General features: G+C 39.6%; 1 protein-coding gene across 1 annotated transcript; it reads left to right on the forward strand.

Moving 5' to 3' along the window:
* The first annotated feature begins 4,103 nt into the window (after nt 1-4,103).
* On the forward strand, nt 4,104-11,981 carry LOC129248929 (lipase 1). Its single transcript, XM_054888542.1, has 6 exons — nt 4,104-4,271; nt 4,380-4,557; nt 4,698-4,909; nt 5,281-5,430; nt 11,357-11,494; nt 11,568-11,981. Exons 1-6 carry the CDS (start codon nt 4,104-4,106, stop codon nt 11,979-11,981), a joined length of 1,260 nt encoding a protein of 419 aa, XP_054744517.1.
* Nucleotides 11,982-23,618: the final 11,637 nt, after the last annotated feature.

A 23,618-nucleotide genomic window follows, 5' to 3' on the forward strand; every position in this document is an offset into this window, starting at 1 on the left:
ACCAGATTTTCTGCGTCGAAACTATGTACATTAGGCAGGGTCGATTTGTGGGGAGGCAAAAAAATCGCCCATTGCTCTGTGAAAATCATATTCTAGGGATCAAAATAAGAAACTTTGCCGAAGGAACCATACCTCTAAAACGAATTCTGATGTCCCCCAATTTGGGTCGAACTTTTTAGTTTCTTTTCTCATGTAAAGGCCAAAAATGGTGATATTTTGAAATGATTGTATGGGAACCCCCCAGGGGAGTTCCAGGGGGTGTGCCACTGGCATGGGTGGATCGGCCGTCCAAAGTTAGTGGGGGTCGGTCATACATTTGGACTCGATTGGAGCACTCTAAATGGGTCAAAGTGGGATTTTTCGTTCGACCGAAATTGGGGGACATCAGAATTCGTTTTAGAGCTATGGTTCCTTCGGCAAAGTTTCTTATTTTGATCCCTAGAATACGATTTTCACAGAGCAATGAGCGATTTTTAAATCGACCCTCCCTAATATACATACAACTTACGAAAAAAATTCTTAAACTGCCATAAGGTTTTCACAAGATTGCTCATTTCCTCAATTAAAAAACTTCTCCAAAATGTTCGAGGATTTTCGATAATAATTTTCCATTACGGTGCAATTTTTTTAATGGCGAAGATGCGCAACACCATCAGGGAAAAAAAGTGTCAAAAATTTCGGGAATCTTGAGCCACTTCAAACGTGTACTTCTACTAAAATTTAATAAGCTATAAAACTGCGTACCCAATTTTTTTTTTTAATCTAATAAAAATGTTTGAAGCATTGATTTATATGATATTTTTTGTAAAATGAACTATATTTTTACCAAACACTAATAAAAAAAAGAACAATTATGAAAACTGGTCAAAATGGAGTGGTAGTAAAGCTTTTTTAGCAGGCTGCATGTATCTGCTCTAACCACTTCTATTCGATATCTTCCAACACACAACCTCATATCTTAACTGGTTGTAATTACTTATTTACCACCCGAAAGGATAATAAAATACTTTAATAAAATGGCATTAGTTTTAGTGCTTGGAGATCGAACTGCTACTACTTTTTGGACAATAGTGCGCGGATATAAAAGTAATAAAATTCGATATTAAAATTCATGTTGTAATCATTACCACACAATGTGCGTAGCATATACACGGTGTCACAAAATTAATCATCGAAATCTATTTTTGTATAACTTAAACAAAATTATTTTGAGTGAATCTTTATTTTGATGTTTTTTACGGCCCACAATTCATCATCGAATTTTGTATTCGAATAATTTTTTTACTGAATAAAAATAATAATTTTGAGTGAAGCAATTTTTTTTACCTTTTTTATGGCGCAAAATTAATCATCCGATTTTGTTTTTGAATAACATTTCCACTAAAATGAAAGAAAAATGATTTTAAGTGATACAAATCTTCATTTTTCCCTTCACGCGCTCCATTACTTGCCTGTTTTTATGCTGCAGCTGTCTAGTTCAAAACTGTCAAATATGATTGACGGTGCCTCGAAAATGGCGTTGGTACTCAATTTTTTTTTGTTTTGTTGTTTTTTTGTAAAGGGTGGTTAAATTCTAAGGGCCGATGTTGAATGTGAACCACACCTAAACGTCAAGTTTTCTTCTGCATTTCATTTGACATTTTTCAATTTCAGCCCAACTCAATTCGAACCATGGAAAGATGCAGAATCGAGAAACGCGTTAAAGTTATTCAGGCTTATTATGAAAACGGGCGTTCAAATCAAAATGCATATCGCGCATTTCGTGAAGAAAATCATCTTCAGTGATGAGGCACATTTTCACCTCAGTGGATTCGTGAATAAGCAGAATTGCCGCAGTTGGGCGAATGATAATCCAGGAATGATTGCCGAAAAACCAATGCACCCACAAAGCGTGACTGTTTGGTGCGGTTTATGTGCCGGCGGCACCATTGGGCCGTATTTTTTCCAAAATGAGGCCGGTCAGGCAGTTACTGTGAATAGTATTCGCTATCGTGAGATGATAACGAACTTTTTATGGCCCGAATTGGAAGATATGGATGTGGACGATATGTGATTTCAACAGGACAGTGCCACTTGTCACATAGCTAACGAAACAATGGCTATTTTGCGCAAAAAATTTGATGGCCGAATAATCTCACGTCGCGACGATGTCAATTGACCGCCAAGATCATGTGATTTGACACCGTTGGACTTCTTTCTTTGATGTTATTTGAAAGAAAAGATGTAGGTCGATAAGCTAACAACAATTCAAGAGCTGAAGGAAGAGATAATTCGGCACATTAACGGCATAGAACCTCAAATATGCCTCAGCGTCATCGAAAATTTGGACCATCGGAGGTGTGCCGCCGAGGCCGTGGCGGTCATGTGGCCGATATTTTGTTCCACACGTAACTGAGCCATACCAGTATTATCATAATAAAGGGAAATGACAATAATTTTTTAAAGAAATTGTATTTTATTTAAAATCAACACCGGCCCTTGAAATTTAACCACCCTTTATATGGAATACCACCCAGATTGCGTGGTATCCACTGTTAAGCATGGAGCAGGTAGCGTTATGATCCGTAGCTGTTTGGCTGCTGATAGTGTCGGCCAAATGTTCATTTGCGATGGTCACAAGGACAGTCAAAAGTTCATAAAAGTATTAGAAACTGCACATTTGGCTTCATTAACGCGCATTTTCGGGAACTCTAATTTGGATAGAGCTCAATTCCAACAAGTAAATGCTCCTGGTCACAAAGCAGTGACTACGATGCGTCGATTTAGACGCATTAACATTACTTCAAGATCTATACTCAATGGAGCACAGGCTATCTGAAAATGCAAGTTAAAGGAACATAGCATCTACGTATCTACGTTGGTCCAACGTAGAATCTGTCTTGCCAACAAGTGCTACTTTGGACTAAGTAGGCAATTGAGTAGAAAAGTCCTCTCTCGACGAACAAAACTGACACTCCACAAGACTCCCATCATGCCCGTCCTAACCTATGGCGCAGAAGCGTGGAAGATGACAACATCCGATGAAGCGACGCCTGGAGTGTTTGAGAGAAAGATTCTGCGTAAGATTTTTGGACCTTTGCACGTTGGCAACGGCGAATATCGCAGACGATGGAACGATGAGCTGTATGAGCTTTACGACGACATAGACATAGCGCAGCGAATAAAGATCCAGCGGCTTCGTTGGCTGGGTCATGTCGTCCGAATGGATACAAACGCTCCGGCTCTGAAAGTATTCGATGTGGTACCAGCTGGTGGTAGCAGAGGAAGAGGAAGGCCTCCTCTGCGTTGGGAAGATCAGGTGGAGAAGGACTTGGCTTCACTTGGTGTGTCCAATTGACGCCGGTTAGCACGAGAAAGAAACGACTGGCGCGCTTTGTTGAACTCGGCCAAAGTCGCGTAAGCGGATATCGCGCCAATTAAGAAGAAGAAGAAGAAGGAACATAGCATAACATCGCAAACAGCCCTGAAAAATTCTTTAATTATTGAGTGGAGCTCCATAAGTAAAACCCAATTTGCAAAGCCTGTACGCAGCATGCCCCAGAGGACTGCTGTTATTATCAAAGCAAAGGGTGGGCCTACTAAATATTTATTTTCCTATCACTAATTACTTTTATTTGTACTGATTTATTGATACAATTTTACTTTAGTTTTAAAACGTAAAATTCAGTTATTAATAGAATGCCCAATACTTTTGGCCAAGACTGTACACTGATTGTTTCGATGCATAAAAATATAAGTTTTTTCCAGTATAGAGGGTGTAGCTAGCAATTGAAGTTTTATGCTCATCACTGACGCTCAATTCCGCCAACTTTACGGTTCACCAATTCACGCAACGCGAATAAAAAGGTAAAAAAGAAATATCAGATTAATTGCAACGATATATGAAAAACCACTACCAAGTAAGTACAAATCCAAATACAAATAAACGCGTATTACCACACGGCATTAGTTCGATTAAAAATATTGGAGCTAAAAGAAAAAAATTTAGTACATTTTTCAAACATCGAAAACAAAGTCACTCAATGCGATGTAATAATATTAAAAAGTGGATTTTTCAAATCGCGCTAACACTGGCCATAATCGAGATATACCCGTGGGAATACATGGATCCCAAAACTGGCATTTCGCGCAACCCAATCTCAGCCACCTGTGTGTCGCAACTGCATATGGAAATGGGCAAACCATTGTTGTGGCCACTACTGGGCAAAAGTGGCAATGAGGAGGGAGAGAGGTATGACAAGGAAGCCGAACGACATTCACACTGGACTACGGTAAGTGAGTGCTGTTTTGATTGGAGACATACAATTGATATCATTTTCTAAACACTCCTGTAACAACAACGCCACCACCAACGCCATCACCACTGCCTGTGCATAAAGACGGAATGGCTAGAGAAGCACAAATACGCCGTGGAGCTGCACAATGTCACCACAGTCGACGGTTATCAGCTACTTTTGCATCGCATACCCAAACCAGGCAAACAACCCGTCTTGTTGGTGCATGGATTGCTAACCTCATCACTCGCTTGGGTGCTGCTCGGACCCGGCAAGAGTTTAGGTAAGCACGAAGAATTGTTTTAAACCAGCTAAGCCGCTTATGCCACCTACGCTGACCTATTTGCCTGCATGCACACACACACGCACACATACATGACGCAACGTATAAATAGCATTGTTTTTGCCTTTCTCCTAAAATAGGCTTTTTGCTCGCCGAACGTAACTACGATGTTTGGCTGGCGAATTTGCGCGGCTCACCATATGCGCGCAGTCACACGCAATTCAGCACCAGCAGCGCAGACTATTGGAGTTTCAGCTTTCATGAATGGGGCGCCTACGATCTGACAGCCATAATGGACCGCATTTGGAATGAAACCTCGTTTCAGAAGTTGCTGTTAATTGGGCATTCTCAGGTGTGGCAATTGTGCTTAGTTACCGTTGTCAATGGTGTTTAGCAGATATACCTGCATGTGTATGTATGTGTGCTAAAGTGGTATTGTTTTTGTCACGCTTAGTGTTGTTCGTGCATATCACTGTTGCAATTGTTTTGGGTTAGCGCCTTTAGCTTTTGTTTTTGGCATTTGTGTTTGTTTTTGGATTTTGTTCTGGTTTTTGTTCTTGTTTCTGTATTGTTTCCATTCTTGTTTTTGTTATTGTTTTTGTTGTTGCATTGTTTCTGTTCACATGTGCCGGAGCGGAATTGCAAATAGTCTGTGTCGTTAATGCTTCTTACCAATGTCCGTATTGTGTTTTCTTTGTTTCATCTTATTTGGTCTGCTTTTAGGCGCTGAACGCATTTCTGGTTCTATGTTCCATGCACCCCGAGTACAATGAACGCATTCTGTTGATGCAAGCGTTGGCACCCATTGTGCAATTACACGATTTAGTGCGCTTCAAATCGGCTGATGTTCGACGGGTAATGCGATTTGTGAAGGTGAGTGATGGTGAGAGGGGGTGAGGCTACTACAAAGATTTTGAAAGGTTTTAAAAGTACGATTGAATCAAATTTCTTAAATTATTAGGCTTTTAGCAGTACCTATATATATCATACATATATATATAATAATTGGCGTGTACACCCTTTTTGGGTGTTTGGCCGAGCTCCTCCTCCTATTTGTGAAGTGCGTCTTGATGTTGTTCCACAAATGGAGGGGCCTACAGTTTCAAACCGACTCCGAACGGCAGATATTTTTTATGAGGAGCTTTTTCATGGCAGAAATACACTAGAACGTTTGCCATTGCCTGTCGAGGGGCGACCGCTGGTAGAAAAATGTTTTTCTTAATTTTAGTGTTCCACCGTGATTCGAACCTACACTCTCTCTGTGAATTCCGAATGGTAGTCACGCACCAACCCATTCGGCTACGGCGGCCGCTACCTAGACAGTGTGTTAAAAAAAGTATAAAATACCGGAAGGAAGTAGTATAGAAACTAGAAAAACACATCGACAGACAACGGCAAACCTCCGAGTGTATTTGTGCTATGAAAAAACTGTAGGTCCCTTCATGTGCAGTAAAGCATGAATTTACACACCACAAATAGGAGGAAGAGCTCGGCACAGAACCCAACGAAGATATACCACCTTGATCAAAACGTTCCCGGAACAACCGCCAGGTGACGCTCTAACACAACTTATTTCACTTCTGCTTTTTTTTTGTTAGGATGCCTCATCTGTGATTAACATTCCTACTAAAATTTTATCGTCATTGCTTAACATTTGTAAAAGTTACGCAGTCCTGAGTAAGTCTTCCTCTGCGTGTGTTTTCGACGTTTTCCAGTTTTAAAAATGGATTTAAATTTGAAATTTTTTTGTTTATACTAAATTCTGCAATAAAAATGGGTGCAATGGTGCGAAAACTTCAGAAATGTTGGAAAAGTGTTTCTGTAACGATTCTCTAAAGAAGACAACAGTTTACGAGTGACATGAACGCCACAGAAGAGATCGTCAATTCATCGAAGATGACGAACATAGTCCCAGGCCGTCGACATCAAAGACTGATGACAACATCAATAAAGTGAAAGGAAAGTGGTTCAATAGCCATAAATTATGCAGCAAAGAGCTAGCAGAGGACTTGAGCATTGCTTATGGATCAATTCAGCGGATTATAGTTTATGATTTGGGTTTGCGTGTTGCTGCAAAGTTGTGCCCAAAGTACCTGAGTTTCGTGCAAAAGAGGGACTGTGTTGATATCGCCAAAAACTGAGTCCGACCCAACCTTCACCAAACGCATCATTACTGGAGACGAGAAGTGGATTTATGAGTACAACACGCAATCCAGACATTAGGAGAGTAATTGGAGAGCTCCGAATGAATTAAGACCAAACAAGCCACGTCGTTTTTAGTCAACAAAGAAAGCGATGTTCACGGTTTTTACGGATTACCCTACGAATGGATCGTACACCAGAAACTTTTGCCAGAAGATCAGATAGTTTATAAAGACTATGTATTATTTGGCCGTTATGACTCTTCCCGTGGACATCGTGAAGCAGTTCGCCAAAAACTTCGCGAATTTTTCACTATGACAACGCACCGTCGTACAGAGCCTGCATTATCTGTGAATTTTTGACCAAGAACGAAAATAATTCCTTCCAACAGCCAACGAATTTACTTGATATGGCTCCCTTCTGATCGATCGAGTCGAAAAACCACTACGGGAAACGCGTAGTAAAAGCCGGAAGTAAGTAATGGGAAAATCCAAGGCGACTCTGATGGTTAAACCAAAAACAGAGTTCCATAAATGTTTTGAGAGCTGGCATCAGTCGCTGGCATAAATGTGTATCAGTTGATGGAAAGTATTTTGAGAACTTTGTGATCGAGGTGATAGACCAAAAGAGCCAAAAAACTCTTAACAAATATAGGACCACAAACTAAGTTAGGTTAGGTTAAATGGTTACTCGTGAGTGGGTTCCGTGTGAACGATAAATAAAATTCGTCCTTTGTGACGCATTCGTCCCAACGCAAGCAGATAAGGGAGACAAAACAGGAAAAGAAAAAAGTCACAAGGTGTTAAATCACATGATCTCGGTGGCCAATTGTGATCACCTCTTCGAGAGATAACACGGTCCGCAAACTTTTCCCGTAAAAGATCAATGGTTTCGTTGCTTGTGTGGCACGTAGCGCCGTCTTGTTGAAGATAAACGTTATCCAGATCAATACCATCCAACTCCGGCCATAAAAAATCGTTAATAATCCCTCGATAGCGCAATTCATTCACCTGTAACACCTGTTATTGGAAAACCCTTTACTAAGTTCACGTTTCACGTGAAATGGCTGACAAAATCCAGACAAATGGCATTGCCGTGAAATATGTGTGAAATGTTGTATGTACCTCACGGCAAATTAGTACCCAGTTCACGCCGTAGTAGTAGTACCAAGTTCCCGTTCGTCTTACCAAAATTTACCAATTGCTTCTGCGCGATGTAAATTTGATGTTTCTTCTGATCCGACAATCAATGTGACTAGCAACATTTCACGGCAAGCCAAATTCACGCTGGTGGCGAAATACCACAGCTGTGAAGTTAGTACTAGCCTTAAGGGGGGGAGGGGTAACGTTAATTCATGGAAAAAAGGCACATTTTTATGAGTTTTTTTGATGACACAGTCAAAATTTATTCCTCAAATCTTTTACTACATAAAACTATAGCATTTGAAGTATATTTTGTGAAATTTTCATCCAAAAATATTTAAAAATACGGCAATGGCAGAAATTATTCGGACGCATCTAAAAAAAAAGTAGTTTTGCGGTGCCCCTCATAACTCGGTGTTAAATCATCTGAAATCAAAAAACCAAAGTTATTTCGTTAGATAATCGTTTTCTCCGGGTAACGCCGAGAGGGTTTTTTGAAATTAAAAATTTTTCGATTTTTGGGAACACGTTAAAGTCAAAAACACGATTTTCGCGTAAAAAATCGGTGAATTAGTTACCGTAAAAACAAAAGTATCAACAAATTCGAAAAAACTCTTCGGCGTTACCTTGTAAAACATCTACAGAAAAAGTGTTCAAAATTTCAAAAGGATCGGTGCAGTAGTTTCAAAGTTATGAGGGGCACCGACTTTGAAAACGTAAGTTGTGGGAACAACGCTTTAAAGTTCAAATGGCGCGCGGTTGAGCCAGGTAGGTAGCAACACTTACATGGCTGTATCTTTGTAAGTTTCGCTCCGATTCATCTAAAATTTTCACAGAATATTCTTGAAAGGTTCTTCATTTAAAAAACCAAATAAAAAAAAATGCACAAAACAAAATTTAAAAACGTTACCCCCCCCTTAAATTCGTAAAAATTTGTGTGAGTTATATAATATTTCCGGCTGGGTCACAAAAATCAATTTTGAGAAAAAAAACTTAAAATAAAATCCTACAATTTCGATACCTTTAATCGGCAATGCTTGCTATTATTATATTTTTCATATTGAAGAATAAGCGGTGAAGGGCTCGTGGCTGGCTAAACTGTGCCTACAACTTTTCATTTGCAGGAAAAAATCTTTTAACCGCATTCCAGCTGTCCTCGAGTTCAAGCATTTTTCTGATTACGTTATTCGGCTTGATGTCGAGAATTTGTTCTTCTCCGAACATCTCCTTCCACGAAATATGCGACTGATGGCATCTGATAAACGTGTTTTCGCCATCATCGCTCGGTGCTTCACAATATGTGTATGCACCAGGGGTCGCTTACCCATGCGGTATAGATATTTCTGGAAGTATCCGTGGTCCGAGAGTAACTGAGTTGAGAAATAATTCACTTCCACGTGGTTCCTTTGAGTGCCTACTTGCCTATGATCTGAACGAGTTTCGCCAACCATCTGCCATTCGTTTCAGTGTCCCATCAACTTTGCCACCGTTTGCAAGGAAAAAAATTCCGATTATGCGTGTAAAGTGTGTGAGATGTTTTTCCGAAATTCGTAAAAAATAGTTTGTTTAGAAAAAAATAAAATTTTCGAAGAACATATTATCATAAATTTTGTAAAAACCAAATATATCGGGTGTTTTTTAGCTGTTGAGAACTACCGATATCGATAACTAACATTTGCTAACAACGGTGCTAACATTTCTGCTCAGTAAGTCATTCTTCTTAATTACCTTTAAAAGTACAGTTGAAACGTGTCGTATTGATCAATATTTACGGTAATCACGCTCCATCAGATACAAATTGTAAAAAGTGGTTTCGACGTTTTCAAAGTGGCAATTTCGAGGTGAGTCATAAAGATCGCGAAGGGCACCGAGATACTTAACTAAAACAATTATTGGATAAATACCCATATTGAACCCTTGATGATATATCTAAAGAATTCGATGTTTGCAGATCAACCGTCGGGAAAACGTTTGCACGCAATGGGAATGGCCCGGAAAGCAGGTAACTGGGTGGATATCGACTGACACGCGGGATGTCGAGAGACGTTCGTTTACGTGTTATTTTATGTTGTGCATCTAGTAGCATCAGAAGATGTCATCTATTATGAACTCCTCAATGCATCTAAAACCATCACTGTCGATCGTTACCGACTGCAGCTAATGCATTTGAATCGAGCTCTCAAAGAAAAACCACCGGAAGACATGACGAACTGATTTTGATGCATGGCAACGCCAGTCCATATGTTGCTAAATGGGTCCAGACATATTTAGAGGTACTGAATTGGGAAATCTTACCCCACCCGCCGTATTCTCCAGACATTGCACTTTCGGATTACCATCTGTTCCGATCAATGCAGTCAGCCCTTATTGGAGAGTGGTTCACTTCTTACGAGAGCACCGCACACTGGCTCAATGAATGGATCAAGTCAAAGTAACTCGAATATCTTGTCAAAGGAATCCGTATGCTGCCTGAAAGATGGAGTCAAGTTATAGCTTCCAATGGCACATGCATCACATAATATCAAGTGTTATTTAATTATTTAAATAATTGGTAATTTTGGCTAAGAAACGACGAAAACTTATTACCATACCCAATATAAAACGATATATTTCGTTACCCTGATATTAACATGAATCACTTTTATCCAGAATGAAATATAATAGCCCATCGTGAAACTACCCATATCCATATTTTCCATTTAAACACAAATCCTGCACCTCCAAATCCGAGTTCCATGCTGCCGTAACAGGTGGATGCTTAAATTCATTTTTTTATATGCGTAGCTCGGAAAACGTGGTATGCATCCATAAGTTACAAGGCAAAGGAAGATTTTATGAGTTCCACGGGTAATATAGCCGTATACTCAATAGCACAACGCCGCTTCTAACCCGAAGAACAGACGACTTTTACAGTCACTCGATCCAAGACTGACGCTGCGAACTTCGGAAGGACTTTAAATTGTAGCTTCGACGAAGCTTCCCCTCTTGTTGGCCTTGACCATGCCTCCCACGCGGATTTAATACCTCGTGGGCAGCTATGGTTGCTTAGGTTGTTCACCTTTCCAGAGCTTGCACTTTGAGATGAGAGTAGCGAAGCAGTTGAACTTAGCGGCCGCCGTAATCGAATGGGTTGGTGCGTGATTACCATTCGGAATTCACAGAGAGGTCGTTGATTCGAATCTCGGTGAAAATTAATAAAAACATTTTTCTAATAGCGGCAGGCAATGGCAAACCTCCGAGTGTATTTCTGCCATGAAAAAGCTCCTCATAAAAATATCTGCCGTTCGGAGTCGGCTTGAAACTGTAGGTCCCTCCATTTGTGGAACAACATCAAGACGCACACCACAAATAGGAGGTGGAGCTCGGCTAAACACCTAACAGAAGTGTACGCGCCAATTATTTATTTATTTATTTTTTATTTAGTTGAACTTATTTTATCTACAGCCAACTTTTGAAAAAAAAATTATTAACCCATCACCTTTTTTTTCTTTTATCGCCATATGTAAATTTCTTAGGCAAAACTAAAAGCCAAATCATATGAACTCCTGCCGGCTGGTTATCTGCGCAAGAAATGTCTCAATCACAATTCCGACGAACGCCAAGAGTGTCTGAAAATCATGAGAACCTTTGCCGGTAATGGCCGCTATTCAAAGGTAAACTCAACAAATCGTAAATAACACAAACCACTAATCTTTCAAAAAATAACTCATTTTTTATTATTCTCAGTCCATTGAGCCACTGCTGTATGGCCAACTTTTGCAGGGCGGCTCACCCAAGGAGATTAAACATCTGCAACAACTATGGGCATCGGGCGATTTTGTCGCCTTCGATTATGGTGTGGAGGGCAATCGCAAATATTACAACAACTCCGTCGAACCATACAACTACAATCTGAGTCTGGTTACCGCACCGCTGCTGCTCTACTTCGGCGAAAGTGACGCCATTGCAACGCCCGAGGGCGTGCATAGCATCTACTCGCGTCTATTGGGCACGGTGGTCGGTGTCTATCGCATAACTGCCGACAAATTTAATCACTTTGATTTTCTATGCGCGAACGATGTGAAAACACTGGTCAACGACAGAGTTATCGCTATGATGGAGCAACACATGGCCGGCAAATTGCCCTACGTCATTGAATAAACAGACAACCAAATTCGAAAACATGAATGGTTGGTGTGTAGATGGTGTGTGGATTGTTAACATGTTTTATTATGGTAATAAAATTGGTTTTACTGGTCACAAAACATGTAAAAACTACTGAATTACTATTTTTGTTGCTTTTTCCGTTTGTGTTTCTCCTAATTACATTTTTTCCAAATATTATTTAATTTTTTATTTTTTTTTTTTTAATTTTTTTTTTTCGAAACAAAGCTGCTGACTTATACAAATTACATAATTACCTTTGTTAACAGCCACAACAAGCGTAGGCATTGATATTTAGAAAATAGCAACAACAACAATTAACGAGCTTTAAATTCGCTTTCTTTGCTTTCCGCTTTGTGCCGCGCTGGTCTACCGAATTGTGAGGCAGGGCGTAGTTAGCGCTTATCTTAGATATAAAGGGTGATAAATACTAATATAGGGTGATCGAAATACCAGCTTGTTTTGAAAATATTCGGAAGAGTTTAAGTTTGGGTGCAACGGAATTTGATCCACCTGGAACTTTGAACTTCTATTTGTTTTGTAAGTTCAAATATTGTATTTGCAAGATTTTGATGAAGAGGTTCATAGGCACGACAGTGGCCAAATTATTATATTTAATGAAGATAAAAATTGTTCATGTTTTTTTACACGTTTAGTCTACTATTAGAGTCATGATACCCTTTCAATTATTTTCTTTAGCTATTTACTAGCAAACACCTGGCAGGCGCTGCTCGACCGTCAAAACAAATTAAATGCGAAAGAGTGGTGAAGAACAAAGAACAAATCACACAGCATACTATTTTCATCATTGCCTTGTCTGCTTATTCTCGCCTTGCGGCAAATATAGATTTTTGAATACCGCCTTTTTCCGAAAATAAGACATCCTCCGAAAATAATGCCTAGTTAAAATAATGTGACAAAAATAATTCGTTAAAAATGAATACAAAACGAAAGAGCTTTTCCGTCCAGCCCAAAAAGGGAATCGTGGAAGACTCCAGGGGTGTAAATCTTGTAGCATTCTGTAAAGAGAAGATGCTGGATCTTCGTAGGGTTCGTAAATGGCGTGCAGTCTACGATTACCTGTGTCAACTGATGAATCAAGAAAAAGAAGAAAAAAACGCAGAGTTGGATCAGGTCAGCAGTCACTATTTTCCGAGTTGGAAGATTGCAATCTGGGAATGTATTGCAGGAAGGAGAGCAATGGCTTTGGTTGTGCGCAGGGCGGATATTCCAAAATTTGCCCTTGAAACAGCAATTGAATTTGATATATCCACAGAAGAATTTAGAGCATCGTCACACTGGTTAGAGAACTTCCTTAAACGATATGAACTGTCTCTAAGGAGATCAAAAACATTGTTTAAACTGGAAGACAATGACGCTGCTAAGAGTGCACTTGCGTCAAAGTTTTTTTTTTTTGATGGTATCGATTTTCCGAAATACCCACTCTCCTACATGATTGCTATGGATGAGACCGCGGCATACCTAGGCCAAGGAGCTCAAACGACAGTTCACCACAAGCCTTCTTCGTCAATTTACGTTCCTTCTACCGGTTACGATAGTGCACATTTTACCTGTATTTTGGCCTTGTATTTAGTCATTAAAACTAAAAAGACCAGATTCAACGTGTTTCAGGCATTTATGTTATTGGAAGTGAAAAAGCCTGGTGTACCCAAGCAGTTATAAGAAAGTGGGTTGATATTATGATGCCACTGCTGTTGAGGGGTGAGAAAAAAATAACCAGTTTGGGATTCAGCCAGTACTCACCGCGCTAGAGACATGAAAAACTTTCTTGCTAAGAGGAAGATTGCTCAAATGATGATTTCGGCAGGAATGACTGGTTACCTCCAGACACTTGACATTGCAATAAACCAGCCACTCAAGGATCATTTGTAGATTGAAATCAATGAATATATTAAAAACAGAGTGTTGAGAAATCATAGAGACAATTTTGTACAACCAGGCTTAGAAGAAGTTGTGAATTGGGTAAAAAATGCATAGAACAAAATAACTGCATAGTTCTTCACTCTCCAAACTGGATAAAGAGACAAAGCGAATGATTCTGGTGGTGAACGAGGGCAAAACGAAGTACCTCCTGTCTTCAAACAAACAGTGGACGCACTCGCGTATCGGCGCCCACGTCACTGTTGACAGTTAAAATTTCGAGGTTGTAAAAGACTTCGTATAGTTAGGAACCAGCATTAACACCGATAACAATGTCAGCCTTGAAATCCAACGTAGAATCTCTCTTGCCAACAAGTGCTACTTTGGACTAAGTAGGCAACTGAGCAGTAAAGTCCTCTCTCGACGAACAAAACTAACACTCTACAAGACTCTCATCATGCCCGTCCTAACGTATGGCGCAGAAGCTTGGACGATGACAACATCCGATGAAGCGACGCTTGGAATGTTTGAGAGAAAGATTCTGCGTAAGATTTTTGGACCTTTGCACGTTGGCAATGGCGAATATCGCAGGCGATGGAACGATGAGCTGTATGAGCTTTACGACGTCATACACATAGCGCAGCGAATAAAGATCCAGCGGCTACGTTGGCTGGGTCATGTCATGTGAATGGATACAAACGCTCCGGCTCTGAAAGTATTCGATGCGGTACCAGCTGGTGGTAGTAGAGGAAGAGGAAGGCCTCCTCTGCGTTGGAAAGATCAGGTGGAAAAGGACTTGGTGTGTCCCGTTGGCGCCGGTTAGCACGAGAAAGAAACGACTGGCGCGCTTTGTTAAACTCGGCCAAAACCGAGTAAGCGGTTATAACGCCAATTAAGAAGAAGAGGAAGATGTTTCCAATGCACTACGAACAGGCTTCTTAGACAAGAAGTATTCATTTTACGATAGCTATATCGCAAGACATGAGAGATTCGGACCAATGATTCACCAGGAAATGGATTTAGAAGAACATCAGAATATAATTCAGACGATGTTCCAGAAGAAGATGACATGACTGAAAAAAAAATTTAAATAAAAATATAGAAATATACTTTTATGTTTGCCCTCCCCCGAAAGTAATCCTAGCGCATATTTTGGACCAAAAAAGAAAGTAAAACACTGTCTTATTTTCGGAAAAAGACGGTATTAATAGTTGATAAATTTGATAAATTTAGAATAATAGTAAATATTTAGGGACGATTTGATTCCTTGATCCCTTGGGTGCATTAGGCTGTATAGGAAAAACTGTTCCATCTGTAACTTAGATGAAATTGCAACAATACAGCATTTTCTAGAAATATGCCCCATATTAAAATTTTATCGACACGCAGCTTTTGTCAAACATTTTCATTCCAATCTGAAATTGTACAAGTTCTGAACAGTATGGATGAACCAAATTGGATAAATCATATGAGTTTTTTTTTTTAGAGTTCAAAATGCTTTCGCACTTAGAGCGACCATCGTCTACTACGTCGTGTGATATAGGTAGGGTTAGGTTTCCCAGAAAGTGGGCCCATTTGAACGAAAGAAGTTTCGCTAATCTTTTGTGATACCATTGCAAGGGGAAAAAATAGATTAAGGAAAGCGATAGGATGAAAAGGAGAACGGTGACTAATTGGAGGCTTTACTAGCCATTTTATGCTGCTGATGAAGTTAATCATATTTTGACGTGATAACGTCGTATAATTCGATTTAGCCGGCTGCACGCACGAAAAAATGTGTCGTTACCTTGCTCATTTGTCGTTACCTTGCTCATTAGTGTTACCTTGCTCATTAGTGTTACCTTGAATGAACTGCAAGCGAAAGCGCAGAACGAACAAAGCAAACGAACGGCAACGTTCGACATCTTGCTCTCTCCTACTTAAGTGAGCGTATATATGTATGTATATGCGCATATGTACATATATAAATTCACGTATTTGTATTTGCATATGCCTTCTTATTGATTATTATTAATTTGATTCACTTGAAGAATTTAAAATAAAACCAAGTTTGTTAATAATACCTGTTGTTTTAATGTTATTATTATTAATTTTTTTATTATATATGAAGGAAAAAATGTATGGTAATATTTACCATATACCTTATAAGATATGTTGTATACTAATATATGTATATAAACATGCATATACATATACAATTTCGCGCAATTTTCAAAAAGAACAAATCTATATGTAAAGATGCATACAAGTCATATGGACATATCAAATATCCGTATGCAAGCAAATGTAAGCTAATGTGATTGAACTGCAAGCGAGAGCGGAGAGCGCGGAACGAACGACAAAGAGCACAATCGGCCCCCGCGTTCGGCAACGTTCGACATCTGGCTCTGTCCTACTTGAGTGAGCATATATATGTATGTATATGTATGTATATGCGCATTTGTATATAAATTCACATACTTGTATTTGCATATGCCTTCTTGCTGTGTGCATGGTAATGAACCATTTCTCTTTTGAGAATAGGACGATGATAGAAAAAGTAGGAAATGAAAGGGAGTGTTTCGAGTGTAAAGTGTCTTGAAAAAGTCAAAACGATGATGGTGCCTCTTAGTGTTGTTGACTTATTAACGTCTGATGCACAATCGAAATTGAAGATATCTTTCATGAATTTGATAAATGTTTCGTAATTTTCCACGTTTGTGTAAATGTAACTTGATCAATTCCATTGCGATTCCATTTACCTCCTTCTCTATATCCATACAAAATATCTATCAAACAAATAAAATTATAATAATTTTGTTTTGAAAATTGCAACCATTCCATCAATATTTTCTTATGACGTTGTCACGTTAAACTATCGTCAGTAAACCGACTTTACAGACAACCTCTTTTTTTGATATCAAGACCTGCAGCAGGCTCAGAAAAGAAGTGAGAACGAAGATGCTTAAATCTTAGTCATGCAAGAGCGGGGCAGCTAAGGAGCAGGTGCTGAGATGATTCCACCTCATCCTTAAGACTCGAAGTAATTCGGAGTCTCACGGCATTTACACACCGCGGATAGTGCCACGTGAGGATGCCCACAAAATATAAGAGCTGAGATTTTGTCATCCTCAGAATATCCCTCGAACGCCTCCGATCCAAACATGCCCAAAAGAATTTTGTGCGCTTGCTGAGCTTCCTTCCAGGAGTAGAGCGTAGGTTGTCAAGGGCATCCCGATTCTCTCCTTTCGTGGGCACACTACCTCGCAGGTCCTTTGTCTGACCAGCTCGCCGGCTTCGCAGTTTCCACCAATGCCACTTTGACAAGGTACCCAGATTATTCTTATGTCGAAGAATTCTGTTGCAAACGAAAGTGAGACCAGGAGGCATTCCTTGACCAGTTTAGAGTGCACCATAATAGAGCTCAGGACCGTAATTGCCGCTAGGCTATCGGAGTAAATATTTACCTTCTTAACAGTTATTACGCAAGTAAGTAGCCAGTCAGCAGCTTCTTTGATTGCGGTCACCTCTGCTTGGAACACACTGCAGTGATCCGGTAACCTAAATTTGAGTTTGATGGGGAGCTCCTTGCAGAAAACTCCTCCTCCAACCCTACCGTCTATCTTCGAGTCATCCGTGAACAGGTTAACCAGGCCCTGTCCCCAAGTGTTGCCCCCGGTCCACTCCTCCCTTGATGAAATAGGGGTAGAGAAAGTTCCTCTTGGACTAAGCGAGGGTACACGCTGATCCGTCGACAGGAGGATGAACTCAAAGTTTCTAAGGATGCTTGAGTGCCCATATGTGAGACTGAGCCTATTGCCCGAACCCCTCAGTCGGACTGCGGTACGTGCAGCGGCATGCGATGTCTACAGGTACCACATTTAACATTACATTAAACGCTAGACTAGGAGTAATTTAAAACGCCCCACTGATTCGTCGAGTGATATGACTACTAAAACAAACCCTCCTCTTCTGAGAAGACTGGACAATAATGTTAAAGAAGGATGTATGAAAAACATGCCCATATAGGAATAAAAAAAAATTTACTATAAAATAAAGTTTATATTATTATGACATTATTATCGGTGCTAACGCTAACTTCCAAATAAACGAAGCCGTTTACTATTTCAAAATCAGAACTGTCAACAGTTACGTGGGTGCCTATACGCGAGTGCGAGTGCGTTTGTTTAATCACAAGAGGTACTTCGTCTTATTCTCGGCTTATTTATGCGCCATCAGACCCATTCGCCTTGCTTCTTTATCAAGCTTAGCAAAGGCAGAATTAACAATGCTGTTATTGAGGTGTTACATGTTGTCGCAAACACCGAACATTTAAAACACCTTTTTGGTGATATAACCTCGGTTACCCGAGACCATACCCAGCCCATCTTGAGAGATCCAAGCGCTAGTACCTTGTTAGCATCTTCAGCCGTTGAGTGCCTCCAAATGATGTGCGGACACTTTTGATGGCTGTTTTATCCGGCTTTCTTACTTGCGCCTGCTCTGTGTTTGCTTCGAGTAGCTCCTCAGTTGTGTTTAAGTCGGACATGAGACCTTTGCATAGTAATGTTACAGTGTGGATTTTCAGTTTAACCGTTGCAAGGCCTTCCAGCGCCTTTCCAGCGGCTTTCTGGTAATGAGTAGAGACACCTTCTTCGGTTTTTTTTTTATTCTATTAGGAGCCCACCTTTTTGTGTTGTCCGCATTGTTTTGACCCTTTCACTGAGATCTTTCAATTCTACGCTGGACTTCACCGCGCGTACCATGTCCGCGTTAGTTGTGCCTTCCACCTTTTTGTGGAGTATAATCGCGTCAGATCTAGGTCGGAGCGACCCGTGGTTTTTTAGCCTTTGTTGGCTTCTTTCTCCTCTGAACCATCTGTCATTTATCTGCGGTCGCAGAGGATGTCGGTTTCTGCGGCGATTTTGACCTTATTTTCTTGGCGTCAGGCAATGTTGCTCCTTCGTGTGCTATCGATTCTGGACTGGTTTTAGATCTCAGCCTTTTCTCTGACGAAAAAATTCTTTTTTCAGCCACTGTTGCTGCTTTCGCATCTGCAAAGGGCTGCGAATCACGTTAGGCATCTTTTCCTCTTTCAACTGCATGGTCACCTCCGTCTGTGCAAATTTTATTTTGCTAACCATTTTCCTTATGTCATTGTGGACATTGCGGTGCGTGTCAGCATATTGCATAAGTCCGTCGATCTCCTTTCCAAGGCGCCCAATCAAATCAGCTAAAGAACAAGCTTTTGGCTCCGATGGCGATGACAGGCTTTTTTGGTGGCTGTTCATCACTCGCTGGGAGTTCAGCTGCCGCTGTTGCATGTCTTCGTTGTGGCATGTGGGGGTACCTGACATCCACTCGAAGATGGGGCTTGTGTGCGCTGCCACTTTGTTGATTCGTCGTTGGCTCGCTACAAGGAAGCTGAATTACTTTACAACTGTTATTACAACTGCTTTGTTGGTCGCAGTGTGTTACTTGTAGCGGCGGTGGAGTTCTACTGATAACAGAACTACTCCTAAAGACTGCAGCTCCTGCTTCACCAAAACAAAAAAAAAAACAAAAAAACAACACGCATCTTGAAAATGCTCTCATCTGGGTTAAGGAGTGGTGAATTTCCAAAACACTCCAAAGGGGTTAGTTTTCTTTGTTTTGGTTCTTCAAAAAGGTACGTCGCTTGTATTTCTTTATTCCATAGTGGTGAGTCCTTCACAAAGATATACCAGATATAACAGAAACATTAAACCCATTGTGGGCCATGTCGGATTTCTAACACTCGTAAGTGTACGTCTTGAGGAATAGTGCCTTTAACCAAATGAAGACGCCCGTCCCCTTTTAGTGAGTTACGCTTCGTATCATAAAGTTTCCTTTTTTTTCACAAAGCAACAAACAGACTAGAAATTTAGCGACAGCATCTGAAAAGATGGATTCATCGAAAAATTCTGGCCTGAGATCTCAAAAGTATCCTATCAAATCAAACTCAAAAATTTCGATTCATACAATTTACTTTTGTAATAAATTTACTTGCTGCCTATCTTATTAAAAAACCATTTGCCGTTTGAAGTCGTCTTAAAACTGTAAGTCTCTCCTTATGTGGAACAACACCAAGACGCACGCCACAAATAGGAGGAGGAGCTCGGCCAAACAACTAACAGAAGTTTGCGCTCGAATTATTTCTTTATTTTTAATCTTCTACACTCCAATTTTATGTATTCTCGGAAATACCAAAAACTTAGCGCGTATCTGCATCAACTTAAGCTCTAAAAACCTTAAGCCGATCGATACGGCCTTCGCTATATCTAACTATTCTATATCAGCTTCTTCCAGCAAGGTCTTGAAAACTTTTCGAGGCCTTCTCCGATTCAGAATGTTGCACATGGCTCTCTGTGATTTTTTCTTTTATTCAAATTTAAAAAGAAGTCAGGTCTAATTGGTTCGCTCTACATCTTCATGCAGGGTGACAGCCATCGTAACCTAGAGAGACGAGGATATTCAGATCAGAGTGAAATGAAGTCGACGGTAGAAAGCCACTTCGCAGAATGATAAGAATATTTTTCCAGTGGCATAAAAGCATTATAAGGCTTGCGTGAAATTAATTTAATGCGCAAAGTAATACGAAAAGCTTTTGAAAAAGGTGATGAATTACAAATAAACTTGAAATCAATAAAAATTAAAGTATTTAAAAAAATGTAAAAATATTTAATAATTAATAGGATTTTATAAGTAATTAAAGTTTCTTAATAAATCTTCTATTCGTCTTTTAGCAGGATCTTCAGTAATTTTTTTTCTTGGTGATATCATTTTTTTTTATTTCTTTGTGGTATCAGAAAGTTATTCTCCGCTCTTCAGAACGCTTTTCACCAGAATCTTACATCTGCTAATGGCATAAAATTCTCTCATTGTTCTTTAAAAAAATTAATAATAAGACAAGAAAAAACATGTTTTTATTGAAAACAAATTAAATTAAAATCACAATGAACCAAATAAAGGCATTTGGTCACATAGAAATAACAAAAAATATAATTTGATTTCGACTCGCCGTTTATTTTCAGCAAATTCTTCAAAAATTCTTTCCATCGTGGAGTTAAGTAGGCCCCCATTCACTCTCAAATATGCTTGGAGTCGACGAAGCTTTTGAAATGATCTTTCATTCGTTATTTTATACCAAAGATTTGGGTATCTGTTTTTTTTTTTTGTGAGGGGGTGTTGGGGTTCAAAATACCTTTGCACTTACAGCGACCGTCGTCTACTGCGTCGCGTGGTGTAACCACTAAAACAATCCCTCCTCCTCTTCTGAGGAGGCAACCTTCCCAGAACTACTTTCTGCATTACTTCGGAAAGGCTCAGAACGACGTTTAGTTCCACTCACCTACGTCTGGGTCCACCATTTTTATATCCAGCTTTCATGCTATAGGCTCGTCTTCTTGTGTCTCTGTCTGTGAAAATTCACTTTGTTGTACTGTGTCTGGGTCTATCTTTTCTCCGTAGTACGTCTTCAATGTATCTCTATACCGTATTCCAGCTATGCGCGCGTTCAAGCATTTTTCTGATTATGTTACTCTGCGTGATGTCGGCAATTTACTACCTCCGAGCATCTCCTTCCGCGAAATATACGACTGATGGTAACTAATAAACGTGGTTGGTTTGCAGTTTAGCGCAACTCACCATAACTCGCTACCGTACACAAGTATTCAGTTCGATGATCAGCCTTCTATTTCTCTGCTTAGCATTCCCGTGATTTTCGCTGCTTTGGTAACTGCGTACCGTATCTGGGCCCATAACGTAAACCTGCGATCAAGTTGAATGCCTCGGAATTCCACTGCTTTTCGAGTCACTAGGGACTCAAGTAACCTCGAGTGGCATGTGAGCTCGTGTCTTTAGGACGACTTCGGTCTTATGTTTGGCGAGTTCCAAGTCATGCTCCTCAACCCATATTTGGATCCTTAACATGGCTTGGTTCAGCTGCCTCCTGGTGTCCTCGGTGCCTTGCGCGGATATGACAGCCGCTACATCGTCCAGGTGTCCCACGAGATATGTGCCTTCTGGCATTTCTTTACTCAAAATCTCGTCGTAGCTCACTTGGGTATCTGGGCATAAATACTTTATTGTTCTTCTCATTCTACTCAACTGACGATTTGCTACAATGATAAGAAGTCAAATCAAGCCAAAGAAAAGTAGAGACCTGAAGCCGTCTTATGAATGCCAAGAGTATTCCTTTACAGTTTTAATAATTTCAGTTGCCACAGATGAGATGCTTTTTATAGGCTAAGACTTGCATCTTCATCAATTCCTAGTAGAATTGGTTGGCTTTGGGTAGAAGCTGGTTTTTGACGATTGGGAAAAATACAAGTAAAAAAGTAATCACCAAGCGAGTTCCATAGAAAATAAATTGAATGTTATTATTGAGCGTATTTAGCATAGGGCCACAAATTGCTTACCAAGCCAAAAATTTCTGTGAAAACTAACTCTATTTTTGGATCTAAACCCCCCTTGAATATTTCCTATAAAATCTGGTATATGAAAATCGCCCTTAAAGCTGAAAAAAGGGCCCAAGTAGATATGCTTCCATAATTCAGCAGTCAAAATTCATAAAGAACTCAAGATGAAGTCGTTTGGATCTATCTTTTGCGCTACTGATCGAAATTTTTTCTTCACTCATCTTATAGTAAATCATTTCAAGAATGTTGTGTCAAAATTTTAAGTGGATCGGAGCAGAACTCTCAAAGTTATAGCCTTTGTAGGCACTCTACCTCGAATGCGGAGCATCGATAATTTTTCAGAGTCATTTTTTCAAACGCGTTTTTCCCGAAACGACTTCTTAAAAGTCGGTGCCAATCACAACTCCGAAACTATTCAACCGATTCTTTTCAAATTTGGCACACGTTTTCTAAATCAAAAATACCTCCCCCCCACTGTTTTTTTTTTATTTTTTTTTTTTAAGGTTGTTTTTCACTTACAAATATGGCGAAATTTTTCGCCAAAAATGCTCGTTTTACGTTTTTTTGCCACCAAAACTACAAAAATGAAAAAAAAAAATTTTATTAATGGGGGGGGGGGGGGGGGGGGGGAGCATTACGTCATACTTTAACTGAAAAATTCGACTTTTTTAGTTTCAGATGATTCTACGACGAATGCCGATTGGCACCGCAGAGCACCTCTCGAAAAACATATCTCCAGAAAAACTCTGTCATGGGCTTATTTGTCAATATTTTATTATTAATATTTTTTAAAAACTTATTGAAAAGATGTACAATAACATGCAACTGATTTTATTAAAGTATCTTAAGCCATATTTCTGTAAAAAATTAAAAAAAAAAGTGTTTTTTTTTTAGCGCTAAACCCTACCACCCCCTTAAAGCTATTTAAGTGGCCTCAGATATGCATTTCATATTTACTTTCTTTGCCCTCTCAATGCTTTCCATCGCAGTTGTGTGGGTGCGAGTGTACTTAACAAATTACTACAGTTACTTACCCAGTGCACCTCAAGCAAAAAATCATTAATGTCTTTCACGACTCATTCCACAAAGATTCCTCAGTACCCGCAAAAGAACAAAATGAACTAAACAAATAAGCAAAAAAAAAACATATAAACAAATAAACAGAAAGTTGAGAAAGCTCGAATTCAATTAAATTCGGCATAAACAAACTATTAAATTTTGAGAAATTCCCCAAACACTTATGTTTTGTATGTGCGCACGCACAGATTCGCTTCACTTCAAATTATTCGTTTGCAAAAAATTCAAAATGCCAAGTGTGGAAAAAATTAATTTGCAT

Source organism: Anastrepha obliqua, chromosome 5, assembly GCF_027943255.1.
Source record: "Anastrepha obliqua isolate idAnaObli1 chromosome 5, idAnaObli1_1.0, whole genome shotgun sequence".
Taxonomy (NCBI): Eukaryota; Metazoa; Arthropoda; class Insecta; order Diptera; family Tephritidae; genus Anastrepha; species Anastrepha obliqua.